The sequence below is a fragment of the Pseudopodoces humilis genome, chromosome 8 (genome assembly GCF_049639895.1).
Source record: "Pseudopodoces humilis isolate 2021_Gansu_Grassland_sample_001 chromosome 8, ASM4963989v1, whole genome shotgun sequence".
In the NCBI taxonomy this organism is placed as follows: Eukaryota; Metazoa; Chordata; class Aves; order Passeriformes; family Paridae; genus Pseudopodoces; species Pseudopodoces humilis.
This window is the reverse complement of record NC_142207.1, coordinates 33,591,082-33,613,732: the sequence shown is the minus strand read 5'-3', so window position 1 is coordinate 33,613,732 and position 22,651 is coordinate 33,591,082. Positions and strand designations below refer to the sequence as shown.

The following is a 22,651-nucleotide window of genomic DNA, read 5'->3' as shown; positions in this document are numbered from 1 at the left end:
CCACATGGAAAAGAACCGGAGTGTGAACAAGCAAACCCTTCCTTGCAGCTTGGAAGGCGGGTAACAAGTCAAAGTAGCTTTGCTTCCAAGGTCAACCAACATCTTAATCTATCCTTGACATATGTGAAATGTGAAGGGTCCCAGCTAACAGTTTCTCCTCAGCTGCTGCTCATTTCTGCCTTTAAAACAATTCTAGTTACTGCACATCTAAAATCCAAATACTGCCTACATCAAAGCTGGGATAGAATTAGGGACTTCAGCCCTAAGGAGACAGAGGAGATTCCTTATTCAAGCAGATAGCAAAGAATCATATACTCATTTTTACTCAAGAAGAACATAAATTGAATCTAGCTGCTGCTTACTTATTATTTTAAATTTCTGCTGCTGTTTCCCAAAGCATGTTCCCACCCAAAGAGCTGTCCTGACAGGGAACATGACTGCTCCACTGAGAAATGTGGGCAGGCAGGCAGGGACCCCACTGCATATCACTTTGTCATCAGCCATATTTTAATTATAAAGAAAATTAATAACATCCTTGCCATTAGATATCGTTAAAATATAAGCAATACATAATCTAGTGAAAGAAGCCTAGAGAGAATTATTTTCCCCTTTATAACAAAAATAGCTCTTTTTATTACTACCTTGCTGTTATGTCATTAGTAATAGAGCTGGGGTTTCTTTTTCCCCGAGTTTGAAAACAAATTAGACCATTAAAATTGTACCTAGGAGCCTCCTTTACTTTTATGAATTGTTTCAGAATAATCTCCGAAACACAAAAAAGAATCAGTAGAGGCCCTCAAGCAGATAGATATTAAAATAAAAAGGGAACATCTTCTCTGGAAACAAAAAGCCAATAAATCTGAGGGAAGGAATTTTATTTTTTTTCTTTTTTAAATTATTATCCTCACAGACTACCACCTAACTCTGCACATTTGCAGTAAATTAAACTTTCCTCCAATGAGCAGCTCTGTTATGCAGAGCTCACTGGGGCTGCGGATGTCAGCTGGAGGTTAAAGAGGACACAGGGAAGAGAAAGAGGGGGGGGACAGCTGAGTGCACCCCTGGGAGAGGGCTGTGTGGAGCTGTGTGCATTTCTGGGTGGGCAGCTTGCAGCTGTCTCAGTCCTGTTGGGGAACTTGCTCCTTGATTTATCTAATCAGCAAAGCAGGGACAAAGCAGTGCACCAACTCACCTGGGCTTAAGAGCTGCCCAAGCTCTGCTGCTAGTCCTAGCAACGTTTGGGGAGCTGAAATACCATCTCTAAGGGCTCAGGGTTGTGTCCATTGTTTGCTGATGTTTTTACATACAGCTTGACAATGATCCATGACTTTTCAGTTATTTCCTTTGAAACGCCAGGGGAGGGGAATGACCAGGAGAGGTTAAAAGAACAGCCTGAAATCATGACACTGTTCATGTTTTGTATGTGAAGCTGGGAGAGATGGTTATCTACAGGTTTGGTGAAGGATCTCAGAATCAAATAAATTTTTAACTTGATCGTTTTCTTAGGGGTTGAATTCCAGCTGCATTTGCCTGAGGAAGTGTTCTGTTAACAGGACATTAGCATTTGGCTCACTCATTTTTCCAAAGAAATGACATATAACAAATAATGTATCTTAGACTACACTTTGCTGGAGGTCTGGGCTCAGTCTCCAGCTCTGCCCAGGTTCTTTTGCATTACTCTGTGCAGTTTCCTCAGTTCCCCTACTTGCAAATTAGGCATAATAATACCATTACCTTATGTTGCTGCTGAAGAAAATGGTTTCACTATTTGTATTTACTATTTACCTTGGGAATTATTAGACAGTACAACACTGATTTTGGATATTTAGGCTCAGACTCTGATGGCTTCCACACCTCCAGCACAAACATCAAGCTGGTTGTTTTCACACCCATGCCAGAGTAGCAGAATCCTCTGCAAACTCTGGGTATTACAGTATGCTGCTCTTAGACCTGGAGATCTGCATTGCCTCCCATCAAACTGGCCAAGCCTTGCTCTGACAAGCAGGATAAAGCAAGTTTCAATATGTATTCAGTATTCTTTTCACATATTTTTCTTACCCAACTTGCTAATTACTCGCCCTCCATGTGGAAATGAGCTCCCTCATCACCCATCTCTACCTTCTCTTTGATCCTGCAGTAATTAGATGTTGTATTTCATCAGTGTTATTTGTCTGACAAACTGTCACACCAGTTTCCTCCACGCCCCTGCTCAGGAGTTCAGTTCTGTCAGGTAAACAAGAGTTCAGTGTTTTTAGAGCTGAGCCTCATGGATAATCCTAAAGCATTCAAAAATCGGCCTTTAAGAGTCCAGAGAGCCACCAGAGTCTTTCAGCCTCTTGAAAAATCTATGTTTTCCAGTAGTAGTTTCTGGTTTTACAAAAATTTAAAGAAGAGGTAAAACAACCTGTACAAATAGGAAAGTAAAAACATGCAATTTAAATTTTAACTTAGACAGTATTTTGCAAATGGCTGAAGAGAGCCTAGAGTCTGGGATTTAATTTCTGATGAGCTTTGGCCTGGTTCCAAAATTGGGAATGATCAAAACATGGCCAGATTATAAAACCATTTTAGAAATTTGTACCCATTCATAAAGGAGATGAGCTCAGATCCTCATATACCAGGAAAAGGAGTCAAGAAAAATCACAAGTTGAACAAGATCCGGGTTCTGCAAAGTTGCTTCAGCAAGTTACATGGCCAACTCTTGCTGAATTTCAGGGTAGATGAAGTTCCTGAAAGCACCTTTAAAATCCTCAGTAACAAATCCAAGATGAGTGTGTTATCTGCTAGAAATCAACATTTTCAATATTGGGGCCAACTGTTTACATTACATATCCCCTCATTATCAAATATGTCTGGGGCTCTCCTTCATCTCTTAGATCAGCACTTCTGAACACTTGAAAACTGCTAAAAGACCAGAGAAATGTCTGGATCAGGAGCTGGAACATTTTATGGTTTGACAGCAATTTTGGTGCCCCTCCCTGACCTGCCTGGCTGTAGGCTGGACCACATCCACCTGCCAACTGCACTGCGAGGCCAAGTTCTTGAGCACAGGTTGGAGTGATGCTCAGAACTCCTTCATCTGCTCCAGGGGGAGGACTTGTGCTTCAAATCAAGGGTGTGCTTAACAGCTAAAGCCCAGCAGTGCTTTAGCAAACAGAACAGTTTGCACAGACAGATAAATGTCTGTGCAGCAAATTAAACCTGTTTGTAAATATTGCACAATATGGCACCTTGCAAAAGAATTTCGTATTTATTTGGCACTCTTTATTGAGCAGCCTGCTAGGAGCATCAGCGATGTGTAAAATGCAACATAGGGATCCAAAGCAAACAGCTTTTGCTCTCTCCCCTCACCCCCAGCTGCTTCACAAGCTAGTGACAGGAATTTAGAAAAAAACTGGGTTGCTTCGTGGCTTTTTTTAGTGCTTCTGCTTTTCTTTACCTCATATTGGTAGATGTCCAGGATCCTTTCCAACGACAGCTCCTCAAAGTAGAGTCTGTCACACTCATCAAAATCTGTGCTCACCGTCTCTGGGTTGCAATTCACCACCACGGTCTTGTTGCCAAGCTGACGCAGCGTGCGGATACTGGAGACAGCACACCAATCAAACTCCACACTGCTGCCTGCCAGGAGACAGAAAAGTGGGCAAGGAAAGGAAGGATGCAGAGAAGAAAACATGAGTAGATATTCTCAGCATTCCAGCTTGAAGAAGGGGGGGGAAAAAAAGAATAAGTCGGCATTGGCTCCTGTCATCTCGGAGCCAGAAATGTAATTGTGCTCCCATGGAAATTATTCATCCACAAAACGTGAACCTCCAAGCACAGCAGGTAAGCTCAGCTGCTTAGGAGTGACAGACCTGTCTAACACATCTGTCATCCTGTGCTCAGAAACACTTGAGTGTGCTCTTGCTTTCCATGCAATCACCGCTGCCTCCCAACCCACACATCCTGCAATGAAGAGTGGGATAAACTACACTGAGTTCCTGTTATTATAAGACGAGCTGCTTACTCCAGGAAACACAAAGCATTTGCATAAATGTGGTGTGAAGAACAGAAAACTGAGGTGGTTTTTTACCTTCCAGAAGAGCCAAAACAACAACAGAAGAATTATACCTCAGTGGGTTTGACATTCCTGTACGCTGACTCCAGGTAAGGCAGATCAGTAGAGCAACACTTGTACAGCCACCCTGTGATCCTTTGATCTTACTTTAAAGGCTAAAAGGGGGACCATGGCAACACTGTGGGATGAGCACATCCTACTGTCCCAAACCCTGAGTAAGCACTGTGGCTATCTTGAAAGGAAAGAGGCACCAGGACTTGGTGCCTGGCTTTGGGCAAGCTGCAGGCTCCAGGGAACACTTGAATTGAGACTTGTGCCTACGTTTCTATGCTCAAACATCTAAGACAGGTACCACAAACAGAGAATGATGCATATTAAAGAACATCATTAAATGGTTATGCTTACAGTCTACAAGAAAAGCTTGGCCTCATCACACTGCATTCACAGTCATTACATGATGGTTAACCAGGTATCACTTTTATATAAAATTGTGGGACAAGGCATGTTAGAAATTCAGTCTGTGCTTAACTGCTGCCCCCACCACCTAGTCACACACTGATGGCTGGCACAGGTCACTCCCTGACAGGCACAGAAGTTGTTTCCCCACTTCTGTCAAGCAAGAACCTCAAAGCCATGCCTAAGCTTCAGTTAAAACCCCACGGAAAAGAGAGGAAAATCAAATCTGAACCTGGATACTTCCCAGAAGGGACAGCAGATGCTCATTCACTTTTTGTATTCCACTTCCATCACACAGGTATTTTTATATGCATAAGAAACCTCAGCTTTGGAACACAATGGTCACCTGGAGCCTTCATCTGACTGCTTCAGATACAACCTGGGAAAGCAGCTGGTAAGTGTATTCCAGGCACATCCAGTAATGATCATATCCAAACATGGGAAGAGGGGAGACAGAAAATAATAGTATTACTAGTAATGATGTTGTAACATAACCAGGAGATTTGGCTCCTCAGGAGACAGTTACTACATCAATGCATGGATGTTTTGGAGCTCACTGTCACTTTTCAATCACACTGAGTTTATGTGCACACCTTAAAATTTACAGAGCACTCTGCTGGCCCACACCAGTGGTGGAAATATATTTATACTGCTTTTAGGGCTGACACACAAACAAACCCCCTCCCAGAACAGGAGACCCCCTCCTGGAAGCAGGTGAAGAGCGAGGATTGCTGAGGCTTCATGTGTGCAGGAAAGGTGTAGCAAAGCAAGCATTGAAGTTCAAGACTGTGTAACTGCATTGACCCACATCATGTTTCTATTTGGTATATTAGTTTACAAAATACTTCAAAAAACCCACTTTGGTGTGAATAATTTTCTTTTTAAGCACAGAATACAGCATGACTTTTGAAATGGCTTCACTTCCCTCAAATATTTTTATTTCTTTGCAGAAGTGTGAACATTTTCCTGCAATATACTTTCAACTAAAACTCATAAGGGTTGTTTTGTTTCTTTTTAAACTAAAACTTAACTTTCACAAAGGAAATAAAAACAATGTCACATATTTTAACTTCCATCCAAATCATTTAGCCTCTTCTAACCTGGAAGAGAGCACTGAGTTGATCCCACTGAATTCTGATTACGATACTGAAAGCACAGAGGAAAAGCACCCTGCTTACTTGCCTTCAAAGGATAAGAAAAGCAAAAAAGAAAAAGAAAACCCAGCTTGGCTATTACATCTAGGAAAAAAATATTTTACAGCTACAAGTAATGGTTTCCTCTAGCAGCCTTTACTGGGTTACAACCTCTTCCAAAGGTGGTCTTGATGGATTGAATCAAAGCTGCAGAGCAGATGAGACCAAGAACAGACCTCCACGTCTATTCTAAGCAATGAGGAGTTTTTAGGTGAACAGTCCAAAAATCTATTCACATACTTATATGTGAATGCAGCTTATGAAATTACACTGCAATCCTTTTCATTTTTTGCAGCTGTGCCACACAGCCTGTTGGACAGCAGAATCATCTGCAAAAAATAAGCTGGACCATGGAGTGCTGCTCCTGATTTCAGTCATCTCAACATTCACACTGGAAACAGATTTCAAAAAGTCATGTCCTACCAACAGCAGCAGGAGGGCAGCATATGACCTCTCCAACCCAAGCAAATCAAATGGGTGCAGTTTTCAACCCCAGCTTTCATAACCCATCACCAGTTCTGGGAGATGCAGAGCAGAAATATTTCGGAATAACAAGCAAATTTTCCCTTGTCAATAATATCGAGCTATTTGGAGGGATCCATGGAAAGAAAAAGCAAAAGTCATTGCATGCAGAATTCAGCAGCCTGTCTACCCAACACTCACAGCCACGAGGAAACTGTTACTCTCTATAATGATTTGAGTGGGTTGAAAGGAAGAACAACATACAGAGAATTGCTTACCCAAAAGAAGCTGAGGAGAACAAAATATTTTCAGATTCACCTACGCTTACAGCTGTAAAATGCAGAGTGTCAAAATCATCATGAGCTAGCAGTAAACATATAAGATAGGTATGGGAGCAACAAACTTCTATACAAGGTATGAGGCTCTCAAGGCCTGGGAAAAAGATTTAAAAAATTCTGTAAAACTTTGTGGAAATCACAACTAAGTACCAAGTGAAAAGCAATAAAATTCTCCTGCTTTTTTTCCAGGGCGTGAAATGAAATCTCCAAGCAAGTATAAAATGCAAACCTTCTGTTAGGAATTGAAGTCCTGTGCACTGTGCTCTGGAGGGTTTTTTTCACCATGTGAGAAGAGGAACAAAAGAACCACAAGGATATCTGAAGAAAGCTTGAGGGGACAAGGAGAGCAGAGGAGTTGTAAGAAAGATTTACCTATGTGATACGGTCCGCAGCCCAACACCATCACTCCACAGTCATCAAATTTTACATCGTGTTCCTGGCAAGGGAGACAAAAAAGTCATTAGGATCTGTACTCAGCAGCACCTAACTCTGTGCTTTTCACAATAAACAGTTTCTGGTGTTCAGCCCAAACCAAACAATCTGATCCTTCAGGGTTCCAGCCTGATCTTGCTCACAGCAGTGTAAATCAGGTGCAGCTCTCCTGGAATTAGTGGTGCTGCACCCAGATCAGAAGAGAAACAGCAGCTCTAATATTGCTGTTCAAGCAGCCTAAGGACCTGTGAAGTTTCATATAAAAATAATGTTAGGATGAGATAAGGGAAATATGACTTCTACATTCCCAGCACCTCCCTGTGCATGTACAGGTGATATATGACAGGCTCTTAACAACATCAGGGCATTAACAGTAAATGCACTGGATCAGCATTGGAGCAAGAGAATGTCCAGGCATGCTGTAAGGGGATTTTATGTAAAACCATCCAAAAGAATTGCTATGGAGACCGAGGCATCTGCAACATTTCCAGAAATAACATGGCAGAGGGAGAAGAGATCACAGCAGAGAGCAATGCTGTTCCTGAGGGTGCCTACCTGCCCATTGTATGTGACATACAGGTAATTAGTCACCGCTGGGTATTCTGCTGCCAGGGTGTCAATCTGTACAAGAAATAAAAGGGGGATTGTGACTTGGCCAGTGCAAGATCTTTCCTACATGCAGATTTTTGGGTTCTTTCCTTTTGCTTCTTTCCCTTTCTACTGCTGTTTCACTCCTATTATTTTCTCATCATATCTTTCCTCATATAAGGAGGTGACCTGAACTGTCCTGTGCTGTTCACACAGCACATTCCTGGCCTTGTCCTGACCCTACAGTGCAACACAACACTCTACCATCTCTTTCTAAGCTGCAGTTTTAGCTCTTCCCCTCTTTGGTGGAACACCTACACAACCCAGGAACTTTCCTCCACTTGCCAATGTCCTCATTCTCTAGTTTGTTTAGCAGATTACAGAGATTCCTGCAGGTCTTCTGTCCTTTATAACTAGGCTGTCTGGAATCTCCAGGCTCTACTCTTGACCCCACTGTACCCCCATGCTGAGCACAAACACACAAAAAATATCACTTAGAAATCTTGTGCACAATTACCACGTGTTTATGTTACAGCACAACTCGTGCTTTGATAATTAAATGGTACACAAAGCAAGGGTGATTTTAAACCACCCTTTATATGTACTTTTCAACAATTTCTTATTAAATTAGTCACAAGAGAGCCCAGAATAATTTGCCCATCAGGCTGTTCACAAACTATTTATGTCAACTACTCATGGCATGGTTATACTTGGTAACCAGTCCATCTGGGTCACCAGTGACTGCTGAAGTTTCCTGAATGAACATCTGAAACACTTCTACAGAGAATACTGAACAGGGAGCAATATGAAAGCAGCCTTGACATGAATTTTTATGTGCTATACCATTTAAAAATCTGTCCAAAATTCAAGCACTTCCAGGAGTCCCCACTGGCTGTCCAAATCCTTGTGAACCGTGGAGAATGTGACCTCACATCATTAGCACCATGTGTCTGCTGCTCATTACTGTTGCTAATACCGTGACTTGTACTCCGTGGCTCAAGAAGAAGCATATGCTTTGAAGGCACACAGGCAGGCACAAGTAGAATGACCTCATTAAGTGCACCTTGGCACACAAATCAATCCAGCAGTGCAGTGCCATATGCAGCTGAAAGAATCAATGCAAGACCAGGCACGTTTCTGCAGCCAGGTGAGGCACAGAAGAAAAACAGCAGCTGGGGAACAGAAGAAGACTTGGGCCTGAGGTTACAGATGAACTCTTTCAGAAACATTCAGTAGTTGGGTAGGGGTTTTTTTTACCTTATTTAAGGACAGAAAACCAGCTGGTGGCAGTTTAATACCAGCACACCTTAAATGCAACAGCCCAGCACCAAGTGACACTTCCGTGAATGCCAGATGAGCTCATTAGGCTCATGCTATCACAACGAATAGCAAATGAACCCGTGACAGTAGCACACTTCAAATAAAGTGTTAGCCTGTAAAAATTTACTACCAAGAGAAAGCTCTTCATGGTCCTACCATGGTGGGCCAGCATTTCCAGCCTTTTCCTAGAGCCACATGTGTTTCCCCCTCAGCCACAAAGAATATGAACTAGAATATTCTGAGTCTCTCTTTTGGAATGTTGATGGCATTACATTGATGCCTGCAGTGCAGAAGGAACAGCCACATGGGTATAAACTGTATTCTCCTCACACCAACATCTAAACCCCTGAGGATGTTAACAGAGCCTGGGGTTTCTAAAGACACAGAGGTCTCCTGCCACTCTTGGAACCCCCAGGAGGCCCAGTGATGTTTCTCACATACCTGTTTCACCCAGGGCACTACATTCTTCCTCAGTCTCAGCTGGCGGCACTGGACTTCAGTCAGCCCCAGGCATTTCCCAATCTGCTTGTCAGAGAACCCCAGCTGCTTGGCTCTCCTCAGTGTCTCTTCTGGAACTGCTTTGCTGGGGTTAAATAAGAAAAACACCTCTGCATGAGGCTTCACAGGAATAACTAGAAGATACATGAGTGCTTCAGAGCACACAGTTGCTACAGGATCATGCATGTGAAGGCAAGAAAAAGAAGAAGACTCAAACATAAAACATCTTTTTTACCCTTGGTGCCCCACACAAACACCTCTGTGGTACAGTCTGCAGGCAGAGAGTGCAAGCAGTAGGAAGTAAAAACTTACTTTCCTTGCATTTTTGAGACAGGAATCAGTGACTCATGATGAGATCCCTCAGGCTGGTACAGGTTGACTGTACCCCCACGTTAGTTTAACACAACCTGGCTTTTAGTGAGGGCAGAGGAAGCCAGGATGTAGAAGTCCACCCACAGCCCACGAGAAAAGATACTCATGCTGAAAAGCTATAACCTAGTGAGAAACTTGAACAGAAAGAGAAGAACCTTGCTTCCAAACTAACAGCTCATCCTTAAAAGACTACACCCCATAGACCCATGGAAAAAAAACTAGTTGTGGAAAGGCTGCTTTGCCTGTGGGAGGGATCACATAGTAGCAGGTTGGGCAGGACTTGTAAAAATTAAAACCACACTGGAGAAGTTCACAGACAACTGTCTCCTGTGGGGAAAACCCCATGACATAACAGGAGAGACTCCCCTCCCTAATCAAACTAAAGAATGATTTTTTTTTTTTTAAAGTGACATAAAAACCCCATGTTTTGTCTCCTTGTGTTGTCAGTGAGAAAGAAGGGCTGGGAGGTGGACAGAGAAGGGCGTTCTAAAGGTTTATTTTGGCTCTCATTACCCTCTTTTAATTATGTTAATAAATTTTTCTTTATACCTTTTACCTTTTTTTGCCTGTTTTGCCCTTAGAATGTTTTGTCCTAATCCTTATCTCACCCCATGAACCTCTCAGTTTTTCTTTCCCCATCCTCTGCTCAAATACAGCAGAGGAGAATAAGTGAAGGGTTTTTCCTGGGTGCCTGGCTTCTAGCCAGCGTTAAACCCCACAACAAAGGTATGATCATTTACCATTTCAGCCTCCAGAGAGAACCTACAGCAATTCCTTTTTCTGCATTCAGTATCCCTACAATTTAATGCACAAACTTCAACTTAATATCTCCCTTACATTCTTCCTCTTGGCCTAAATTTCAAACCTAGGCATCACTAGACTGGGCTGGACCAGTCCTTATGTGGGTGCTTCCATCTCCTCCCTCTCATTGCAGCTTCCCACTCCACCCAAGGGCACGAAATTCTTCAAGCTCTGGGAGAACACATTGTGTTCTCCATTCAGAGGCACAACTGTGCCCTGACCCTGTGACCCCTGTGCTGAGCTGGGAGGCACACCTACAATTTGTCCCAGCCAAGTTTTCTTCCTGTTGTTGAGGATGTTCTGCCTGCCTTCTGAAATGGCCAGTCTTTGGAAAAAGCATCTCACTTCAGAGATCCGTAGCAGAAAGGACCTTTAGAGGCTCACACACCAGGTAGGCTTTCTCTTGTAACAATCTCAATATTCCCTTTTCCATTTCTTAGTCCTGCTCCTTGCATTAGGAAAATGGAGGGGGGGGATTGACCAGGTAAAACTGGGGTACATGTTTGACTTCATATTTACAACCAGTGTCTCTCAATACTTCCATACATCCTTGCTCCTTGGTTTTGCTTTTCAGAAGTCCTAGTTTTTGCTGTTTATTTCAAACACATTGCTTCCCCTGCCACTTCTGAAGATCAACATTTTCCTGTCCATTTTGCTCTTCGTTTTCTTCATCTTCTCCATCCCCTCTTCATTCACTCTATGCTTTTCTCTCCTACTCTTCATCTCACTTATGTTTTGACTCCACCCTTACAGTTTCTGCCTCCTTCTCTTTCTAAGCTACCTTTTCTAAGCTTAGCTTTTGCAAAAACATAAAAAGCCTGTATTTTTATCAGCATTTCTTCTTTATATCTTCATTGCCTAGAGCATTCTTGCCTGCCCAATAAATCAATATTTTATGAGCAAGCAAGCTCTGAATAAGGAGAAAGGAATGATTAACAAACAAGCAATTTTCCTAAATCAGAGTTTTTGAATTATGTCCTTTGCTTGACGGTATTTTAAAATAAATGCTATTATTTTATTTGCGTGGGAGAAGAGGGGTAAGACGAATTTATTGGAATGTGTCAGGAAACTGAAGCATGAAAGAGAGTCATTGGACTGAATTTTCCATTCTGGCCTAGGCACAGAGCAGCTCTGCTGCCCCCAGTAAAGCCAGACTGGTGTGAAATAGGTGAGAGCCACACAAGTGTTAAACCAGATGTTCTGAGAGCAGAACTGGGAACCAGAAACTCTTGGGTTCAGTTCCCTGGACAGACAGGATTTGCCCTATGAATTTCCCAATGCCATCTCCCCTCTCCCACTCCTTCCTTCCTTCCCCTGGGGTATGTGAAGAGAGCACTCCACCCTCCTGCAATAGCACAGGAGAAAGGGAAAGCGGGTGAGAATTCTGCAGGAAAGAAACACAATAATTCCTCTTCACCATGTCCCAGCCTGGCCCCACAAACAGCCTGCTCTGCCCTCAGGGGACTCCAGGCATCACCTACATCCTGGATCTTCTCTACAACCTGCACCACACCACCCTCCTCACTCCAGCAAAGCCTCCTCTTCATCAGTGTCAGAAGGGAAATTGTGGCTGCCACATCCCTGGAAGCGTTCAAGGCCAGGATGGACGGGGCTCAGAGTAACCTGGGCAGGTGGAAAGTGTCCCTGCCCATGGCAGAAATGAGATGAGCTTTAAGATCTCTTTCAGCCCAAACCATTCTATGGTTGGGTGAAAAAGTCCTGCCTAACCCGGCAGGTTGAGTCTCCAGGTTTTGGATTTCCCAAAGACCCACTTTGTGGCACCACACCGTACTAAAACCCATGGTTTCCATGCTGCAATACCTCCACCAGAAACTCCTCTGCTTCTCTTCAACCCATTCTGCTTCCTGATCTCAGCTCAGAGGCAGGACTTCTTCCACAAATCATGAACACCAGAACTGAAGGCATGGATGTGTGTTTTTACAGAAGCAAATACAGCAAACTCCACCAGTTCTCTGTCAAAACTGAGGCTAGCAGTCACTGGCTATTAAGGACTCAGCCTCCTCAGGATGAGTGAGTAGACCTGATGACCCCAAGAAAATGAGCCTCTTTCATAGACGTTTACTCCCTTGCCCTCCCTCCCTTCTGCCTCAGGAACACACATAGCTGGCTGTCATATGATTGCTGTCAGAGACAGCAAATTGCCTTCATTTGCAGATTGTTTTCATTCCATTTCTTGTATCTCATTATAACAATATCATTCACTGTCACCCTCCCTCCCAGCTGGGAGGGTGGAACAAAAGCAGTGATTATTTTGCACCATGATTCCTTTGCCTTGGGCTAGCAGCTTAAATTAGGTTAGGCCACTTACTAATCCATGCAGAAAGGTAACTAGTTTTTTTTTTACAGGAAAACCAGCATGCAAAAGAGAAAAGAGGAGTTTCTAGAGGGGAAATGGAACCATGCATTTTTTTTCCATGCATGTTTTCCCTCTGCTACTCCTAAAGCATGATAGAAGAAACCAGAAGAATTGGTCCAACATGTTTAATGGGAACTCTCTACATGTACTGCGCACACATTTTCACAACTGAGTAACTTCCACTTACTAATCATGGTAATTTTTAGCATTTAGGTCTAAACTTTCATGGGAATAATATAAAGAAACATGCAAATATGGTAGGGCGATGCTTATCTTGCAGGTAGCAAAACCGACATGCAGAGGTTAAAGGGTGACAATTTTTAAGGGGCAATTCCCACTGCCTTTGCTAAGAGAGAGCCTTTTAAACAAGCAAAGAGCGGAATCAGGCTGATCTCTTTGAATATTTGAGAGCAAATAACCCTTCAAGCTCAACAGAAATCCAGCACTAAAAGACAAGACAAAAATTCTCAGTCCTGGATACACCAAACCACATGACCCAGTCTCACATCACTGCCTCCCACTTTCCCCATGAGCATCACTTACTTTTCCTACACAGAGCAAAAAGTCTTCCAAAGATTAAACCCCCTCAACTGGCTTAGCATCAATTCTGAAACAAGGGAAGACTAAGTGACCTTTATTTCAGACTTCTACAACACTCCTCTTCCTAACATTTGCCCTTGCAAAATGAAAGTCAGGGGTTTAAAAGCCTCAAACCCAGACAATTAGACTTTTGCAAGCTACCATGATTATTAAATGGTTGTTCACCTTCTCAGAAAGCTGAAGTCCCCTGCTCATTTTGCAGTTTATAAACAGAACAAGCCTTTCCCCAACCTTGCTTGTGACTCTGTTTCAGTTTTCAGTGTCGATTTGTAGTTGCTTTTAGGTTAAAATTCCACTCTTGTCATCTTTGCAACTCCATTCACTCACTTCTTCACTAATAAACGATAAGAGAAAATGGAATAAATTCTGCTTAATGAGGAAATTTTCACCTGGCACAGAGAACCTGGAGAAATCTATTAACTGACTGGAGGGATGCTGACAGCATTGAAATTATCAGGAGACCCTGCTCACTTCAACAGAGCCCTCTCTTCCACTTGACCAGCTCTCATCTGATCCACCAATAAAAATGCCAGCGGAAGAAACACACTTTTTCTTGTCTCCCAAATCAGGCTCTGCTTCTTTTTAGGTATGTTGTCAAGTTTATACCCATCCACATACTACTTAGGCACATGTAAATGGGTCTGAATCAAAAGGATCAGGAATATTTTGTGTACTGAGAGCCACAGCCTGAGCTGGGAGCATTTGGGACACAGCTGTGTCCCTGTTAACACGATCCCTGTGAGCTCACAGGCTCATCACCCCTATCCCATCACCTCTGCCTCATCTCAGAAGTTACAAACCTGGCTTGGATGTGCACAGAGGAGCTGCAAAGGTGAGCAATTCCAGCTCAGCCCAAGGATCTTGAATTCGGCTCCTCCCAAGCCTGAAGCGGTTTAAGCCCAGACTAAACTTTAAGCTCAGTTTCACTACAGCAAGCAAAGCAGACCAAAAGTAAGAAGTGCTGGAAGCAAAATGCATTATAGCCAGTCCTGAGAGAGCTCTCCCTTTCTCAGTACTCTCAGGCCTGCAGGGTTTCAAAAGCCTGCTGAATTTCAGGCTGAATTATGTACAAAAGCATATTCTTTCTTGTTTTCTCACTGTTCTGCTCTGCTTCAAGGCTCCTACTGGTTTCCTTGATTATTTGTGATGTTTTACAAGATTTTGAACATGCTACAATTTAAAATAATGAGATCATGGTATAAATTCTCTCCCTGCTCCTTTTCTCAATGAGACAGATTGTAACCAGCTTTCCCCTCCTAAGAAACTCATGAGATGACTGACAATAAGCTGTCAAAGGAGCGTTTAAGGAAGCAGGAGCTGTAAACAAACAAATCTCACTCACAAAACAATTGTCACTCCAGCTCTCTGCACCTTTAACATTCTGGTCCCTGGGCTAATAAATCTCATTGTGGACATCTTGATTTAAGTAACATGAACCTCACACTGTGCCCTAAGACCTGAATGACTCACTCACAAGATTAAGTGAGCTAAAGCAGCTGCTCACACCAAAAACACAGCCAAGAAATGGGTTGTAGATGTTTCCTGAAAGCCTGTTTTCTACCCCTGGTAAAAGAGAGCTTTGAGGTGTTTGCTGGGATGCCATGGTACAGACTGCCCTGCTCCTAGCATTTTACATACTGGTTACAGAGACTCCCCAGGAGCTTTTTAAGGCAATGCCTGCATATCCTCTGCATCGAGGAAAACATGAATATTGCATTTTCACAACTGTACAGATGCTTTGAAAGAAAATACAGCTGTGAAATTATTACCAGTGGCTCTACAAGACAGACAGAAAGCATCTTATGTTAGATCCACACAAAGCACAAACAACAGTGCTGAATAGCTGCTTGCATTTTATTTTCCTCATGTATCGCATTCCAAACTTGTTCCCAAGCCTCTCCTGCCCTACAGTTCACAAAGAATTCAAAAGTAATCTTTCCAGTTAGCTGGAGAGGAGCTCTACAAATATGTCACTGACAACTCCTCAAAGAGCATAAACCAGCACAGCCTCATTTACTGTCACTGGCCCTGCTCTGCTGGATGCCCACACAAGACCTGTGTGACACACTCTGACCTGCCCCAAAAGCACAGGGCTCAGCAGAAACTGCTGCTGAGAAAAGTGGGGGTGCAGGAGGCCCTGTCAAAGAGCACAGGTCTATCTGAATTTCCCTCCCTTCAGTGCTTCCCAGCTCACCTGCTGGTTTTCATTCCATCCTGCATTCCTGTGCCTACTCCACCACAGCCATGCTTCCCACAAACTGCTTTCAAAGCACACCTTGCAGGTACCCAGGCACTGGGCTCCCAAAAGGCCTTTGCAATAAACTTTTCCTGTGGGCAACTGAGCAGAGCACCCAGCTCCAAATGCTGGGCTAAAGTGGGTCTGCACCCTCCCACTTTTGTCTTTTCCCTTTATTAACCCACGTCTCTTTGGGAAAGGCAAGAGTGATAGTCAGGGCTGCACTTACTCCTTTCAAGCACACAACAGGCCAGGAGGTGTTTTCTCACATACTTTCCTTCAAAACAAAGCTCCAAAGTATAAAATTATCAAAATATGATTGGTGTCATCATTTCCCACTGTTAGCAGGCTGGCTGGTTCAGTATCTGCCAAAAAGATGACCTGCTGTTTCAATTAAGGTTAATTTAAAGAGTTGAGATTTCAGGTGACAAGAGTTCAGGTCGCTGCACTGCCAGACTGTCCTTCAGACTTTGGGCAAGCTCACCATCTCTGTGCTTTGCTCTTCACAATGGTGGTTTATTATGCTCCTCTTTCCTCAACTGAACTCTACTTTACAGCCTTTAATCAATATTGAAATGATCCTCTTTGAGCAATATACTCACACTTCTGTCTGCTGCAAGATGGCTTTCCTGGGTTTCACTCAGATTTTCTCCAGCAGTGAAACTCACCCTGCTACCTCTACTTTTCCCCCATCCCCATGAGCTCTCAAGTAATGGCAAATACAATCAATAGCAGGTTCCATTGCTACAGAGATACCTAAGTGACTTAGGAACACAAATCCTATTGGTTTTTAGAAGGATTTTGTCCCCATGTCACTTGGGCCTAAGTGATGACTTCACCATACCTCTTTACCTCTCTTTAACCATGTTTGTTGTACATTCTCCTTGCATACAGCCACTGTTTTCAGAGATCCCAAAACCAGGAGGAAATAAAAATAATCATGGCTGCATGCAAACAAATCTTCACTACAACCAGTCAAAGAACAGATGTAATTTCCAAAAGAGGTTTTCCCTTGCACCTAGGCCTAGTCAAGAATGCCTTAGATGTTACTTCTAAGCCTGGGTTTCAGCTGTCCTCCTGAGGATTCCTGTTATCACTGGACCCTGCTTCAAATCTGACGTGCTCAGCAGTGTCTCCATGGCTTTCCTGGCCTAAAAGTGACATCTCACTCCTTGCTGCCTCAGACATCTGGACATGGTCTGTCCAAACTTCCACCTCCCCCATGAGCTGTCAGTGCGATGGAAAGCCAGCAGGGTCTCTCCAGGCCCTTCTTCACCCATGGGACTGGCAAGGCCAAATCCAGGGAAATAATTCCCAGGTTATAGCACATCCTATTGCACTGCCACTGCTTCATACACCGTCATCTATTCATGGACTGACAGCATGGGATGGTGTTTGCTCTTCCCATGTGAGTGAGTACAAGTGGTTTTATTTATTTATGTGCATGTGCATGGTGGGGAAGGTTGAATTTACAATTACAGTCCAGGTATAAATGTAATTGGTTAGACAACAACAAAAACCCCCTCAAATGTAAGTTTCCAAAATAAAAAATACATGAGGTCATAGGAGAAACAACAGAGGCACGTGTTTGACGTGCCTGTGATATTACTTGTTATTCTCACAAGTAAGCTCAAAATGGCTTTCTTCTCCCAATTCAACTCAGGCCATTTGCTTTCCTGCAGACACATCACATATCTTAAACAACTTCTTCTCCATCCTAGAGGGCCCAGAGGAAGAGTCAAATGGAGCCACTGCTGCAGTGTGACAAAGCTGCACAGTCCCACCCAGCACCAGGGCCAATCTTCTTCAGGAAAAAGTTGAGTGGGACAAAGGTAAATGGGGCAGAGGGTGTTCTTCCCAGTCCCTTCTGGCCCTGCAAATGTCTGTCCTTGCCTGTACACCACAGACAGTGCACAAACACTTATCTGGCAGGAAGTTTTTCCCTCAGCATTGCATTATCCCGCTCAGCCCTTCACTCTTGCGAGCAGATCCGTTCCATCCATCAGTGAGACCTCCTGCTCACCCCCGAATCGCTGCACGTGCCAGGGATGCAAGGCAGCATGTGCTGGGTGAGAGCTGCTTCATGAACTGCTCTCAAAGGCATCCCCCTGCCTCTGATCCCCCTTCCCCACCTGCCTGTCACACCCACTCGCTCTAGCTCTTGATTTCCTCTTGGCAGAGAGCATCTCCTTGTCACCAGTCTCTACAACAGCTCTGCAGGGCCCAAATCAAGACTCTTGTTACTCCAACTGCATCCAAAACCTGACTGCAAAGAACCTCCAAACCGACACAGAGACAGAAAGGAAGGGCTGGATCCATCCAAACAGCCCCTAACCAGCAACAATGCCTGGAACAGGGCAACCACTTCTGGTTCTGCTAAACGTACTCTTAACACCAGAAAGATTTAAAGCAACGATGGCATCGCCTCTTATTCTTTTCAATTGGAAATTATCCTGTAGCACAGGTAGAACTCATGCCAGGCATGCTGGGGAGTGGAAACAGCTGGCTGCAGGAAGAGCACACATGTGCCAAGACTCATCTGCATCACTGAATTAGCTTTCCCTTGGCTATGGCACAGATATGTTTCCTGATGTGGCTCACTGGACTAGCCTCTTAGCTCAAGCCCCAAGTGTTTTTCCCTGGCTCTTTCCCTTTCTGCCTTCAATGCAATGCAGCTGCACAGTCCATCCCCTCCCTCCAGTGCTGGCTGGGAGGTAAGACAGATTTGTTGCAAAAGTGTGAGCAATTATATTGGGGTGAAAATCTGCACTCATAGTGGGGTGAAAATATGCACTGGTAAGTGAATGAAGGTAAAATAATTTATATGTTCAGCCTGGAAAAGAGAAGGCTTTGGGGTGACCTAACTGCAGCCTTATAATACCTGAAGGGAGCCAACAAGAAAGATGGAGAGACTGTTTTACAGAGCAAGGAGTTACAGTGATGCCAAATTGAATTTTGCCTTTTTTTCTTTTATATATTTTCTATACTCTTTACACATATATTTGTAGCTCTGTAGCCTATTGTAGTATTTGTAGCTAGCATTTTACCTACTCTGTTAGACAGAAAGACAAAATAAATTCCCCAGTGGCTCCAAGCTGTGCACATTCAGGATTAGATTCTCTGAAAAGCCACAGTTGAAACCAGCTCTGAGACACATTTTCATAAACAAAGTTTAGCTCCTGTCTAAAGGAGGGGGGATTCAAAGAGGGTTGAACCAGGGGGGAATAACCTCACTACTTATGTCTCTAACTGGGGATTCTTGTCAGATATGATCATTTGCTAAACATAAAAATTGTATATGCATTTTGCTCTGTGAGCATCTTTGGTGTTTTCCATCTGGTGAATTGTGCACCTAAGGATCCTTATAAAGGTCACTCCTTTTATCACCTAACTGTGTCTGGCTCATGATTTTAGGACCAGTAAAAAGGGGGACGAGGAACAGGTTCACACTGACAGAGAGAATATTTAGATTAGCTATTAAGAAAAAATTCTTCCCTGTGAGGGTGGAGAAGCCCTGGCACAGAGAAGCTATGGCTGCCCCTGGATCCCAGGACTTGGAGGAACCTGGACTAGCAGAAGGTGTCTCTGCCCATGGCAGGGGGTTAGAACTAGATGTTCTTTAAGGACCCTTCCAACACAAACCATTCTGTGATTCTGTGATACCACCCATGATCTGATTTCAACTGCAAGAATCCACTTCCAAGGGACAAAACTTGCTTGTGTCTGATAAAAATGCAAGGCTGGGTAGTGTGTGAGGGCTCTGTACAGATGGCTGCCTGGGCACCACAAGGATGAAAAACCCTGTAGGGCGCTACCAGCTACTGATCACTGGTCGTAAAATCACCTGCCACCATGGCAGAGAAAGGGAAAGCAACCTCAGCCATACAGGAGGGTTCAGGCAGATTAACCTCTGGAGTGGAGTGATCCTGGATTTACACCAGCTGAGGATTCAGCCAGCCTCTGGGGCCTCATTCCAGAGCATCCCACTCCAACAAGCTCAAACTGATCCTGGATATGGTGGGGTGGTATTTTTTTTTTTGCTCAGGAGCTGCACATACACGTTTAAGAGGCTCCAGTGCAATGTGACATAGATGTTAGAGGACAAAAACCTCTGCAGCCAAACAACAGACTTCTGCAAATAATCAAGCTACCCCTTCTCTTCAACATCTCTCTCCACATTTATTTTTGTTCAGCTCCAGCTCCTGGTTGTTCCGGCTGCAAGGGAGAGCGAGAGCTGCTCAATGAAAAGTGTGCAGCTGGTGAAGAAGCAGGGATGACACAGGTGAACCAAGAGTGGCTCAGAGCTCACTGCACTCCCAGTGCCATCGTGTGGTGACACCTGTGCTACCAGAGGCAGCAAACCCAGCAACACTCGGCCGATAACTCAGCAAGGAGCCTCTCCCAGCCTCGTAAAACACCAGAGGAAAGCTCAAGTCAGCAAGAGTCTGAACTGAAATATAGCCCACTCCTTTAATTTACTGCTATCTTTCCTGTTGGCTTTTACGTGGTCATTTTTCTTGAAGGATGAAGATTTATATTTAAATATTTCTGGAGCCATAGATGTTTGAAAGTGTGGTACAAAAACAATATTCACATATACTGCACAATCACAGCAAAGCAGAAAAGCTCAAAAATCAATAGTCCAGGCTGGAAATAAAATGCAGTGTATGTGACCCTCAGGTGCAGTAAGTCAGGACAAGTCCAGCGTGGAGTTTGAGAAGTAACTCTGTCCTAGGTTCATGAGTTGCTCATCACAGATCATCCACAGTCCCAGTCTTAGTCTCAGAGATAGTGAGGATTTTCCAAAATAAACCATAACTTCCATAATCCAAGGAGTTATTATACCAAAAAGAGTATGCTCAAAAGTTTCTGCTGACTGAGACACTCAACTGGGTTTTAAGACAACGCTGTTTATTCCAAGCAGTTGAATAAACTTCTCAGCTTTAAATGCATCTGTGCTTACCATAGGTTTCTGAGCAGTATTCCCAGAAGAATTGTTGTGTCCTAGGACAAGGCTTTTTTACCTGTTCACATCCTTTAGGATCTTCTCCATGTTCACAATGCTGCGCATCTTATACAGGAACCACTTGTCAATGGCTGTGAGTTTGTGAATGACATCCACGGGGACTTCACTATCCAAGGCCTGCCAAAAAACAGGACAGCACCAAACAGCCCCTTTAACACATGCTGCACAAATACAGATCCAGCCTGCAAACAGGTAGCAGCAAGGATATAACATAGAGAAAAGAAGTTTTATAGATCAAGCTGCACAAATCAAATGTTCGTCTACCTCCTGACCCTGTCTCCTTGCAGCAACAGGAACTGTGCCCCATGAGGAGTGCAGGGAGGCACCAGCCACTTCTCCCTGTGCTCCAAAAGCTGGCTCCTGTTTCAGTGGGAGAAGTGATTTGCTTTTCACAGAGCCAGCAGCCAGACAAGCTGGTGACAACAAGGCTGGGTGGCCACTGAGAACGTGCTCAGCCACAGGGAGCCACATCCAGGCTGCAGTGACCAATGCTCCATCTGCACCTCTTACCACTCAAGTTGCCTAAATCTCGAGCCCACTGCCAGCCCTAGCTGAAAATGTAAAACAGGAAGCTCTGGATTCTCAGCTGTGAAGGAACATTTTGCTTTGGAGCATAAATCTTGATATACCCTTGAAATATAGGGCTGAATCAAAGCATGTGGCCTTGCATTACATCTGAAGCAATGGGAAAGTCAGGTCCTGGGTGATGCTTGCAGCTACAGCATAGCTCTAGCTTCTCTCACTCATCCTCAAGATAATCTCAAGACCATTCAAATTTCCCTTCTTTCTTGCTGGGGTTGCTGATGGGTTTGGGTTTTTTTTAATCAATTATTTACAGCCATGGGGTAAAAAGGAACCCCACAGAGATATTATTCATAAAACAATGGGTTACAAAACATCATAATATTTTTTTAAAAAAACCCAGCACCTCAGAGAACCCTCAGTATGATGTATTTTCTATCAATGCAATTTCTTGGGTCTCACCAGTGGTGCACAGTTACAACTCTCCTGACAAAGCAACTATAATCAACCATAATGATAATGCCAGCACGGTATCTTTGCTGAGCTAAAGTAATCAGGCTCATTAATTTCTTACCATGCTTAATTGTTTTCTTGCAGGGCAGCATCTCTGGAACAAACCCAGAGCAATGCCATTGAAGAAAATTCCAGAATTGATCCAGGAATGAGCTTGGTCCACTGCACCCCAGCATTATTCCCCCACAGCAGTCCCTGAGCACTGGCAGTGACCAAGTTGGGCTTCTCAGACATTTCTGGGTACACTACTGGTATGAGACAACTGATAAGGGGTCCTTCCCATCCTGACTCTTCAGTGCTTGGAGGGTGAGGTTACATTGCCACATTAGTGGGATGTGAGCAGGTCTTTTTCTTTTTTTTTCTGTCCATCTATTTTTAAAGAAACACAGGCAGACTTGAGATCTTCAGGATCTCCAGTTCTCAGTCAGTGGTCACTGAGTCACACATACACACACAGGTAGCATGACCACATACTCTAAAGTTGGTTAGGACACTGTATTTAAAAAGTCCTAGGGATCTTCAAAGGAAACTAAAAAAAAATATCTCTTTCACTCATTTATCAGGGGAAGGGCAGAGAAAATCAACTATCTTCATCTCTGTCACATAAATCTGGAGACTGGGAGAGAAGAATGAGTTTGCAGACATTTCTTGCTCCCTATCACCACACTCCAGGGGCAAATCAGGTTTCCAGGCAATCGTGTAGAATTTGTTCAGGGAGGCCCTGAACTCCAGTGGCTTTCATCTCTTTAAACCTGAGTGAAGGAGAACAGCCAAAACACACCATGGAAGCAGGAGGAGAGGGACACAGCAGGACAGTGTGACTTTAGAGCCCTGCTCGACTCCAAAAGCATCCTTCCCAT

General features: G+C 43.8%; 1 protein-coding gene across 4 annotated transcripts in view; it reads right to left on the bottom strand.

The window, feature by feature from the left end:
• CPS1 (carbamoyl-phosphate synthase 1) overlaps positions 1-22,651 on the bottom strand; it is a 77,640-nt gene that overhangs the window by 25,724 nt on the left and 29,265 nt on the right. For 3 of the 4 annotated variants that reach the window (XM_005528888.2, XM_088058874.1, XM_088058875.1), the window contains 5 exons: positions 20,755-20,873; positions 9,288-9,429; positions 7,494-7,559; positions 6,879-6,942; positions 3,440-3,621 (listed from right to left, as the gene is read on the bottom strand). In XM_005528888.2, coding sequence (XP_005528945.2) covers positions 3,440-3,621; positions 6,879-6,942; positions 7,494-7,559; positions 9,288-9,429; positions 20,755-20,873 — 573 coding nt within the window. The remainder of the gene's footprint in view (positions 1-3,439; positions 3,622-6,878; positions 6,943-7,493; positions 7,560-9,287; positions 9,430-20,754; positions 20,874-22,651) is intronic. The other variant, XM_088058876.1, reaches the window with a different exon arrangement.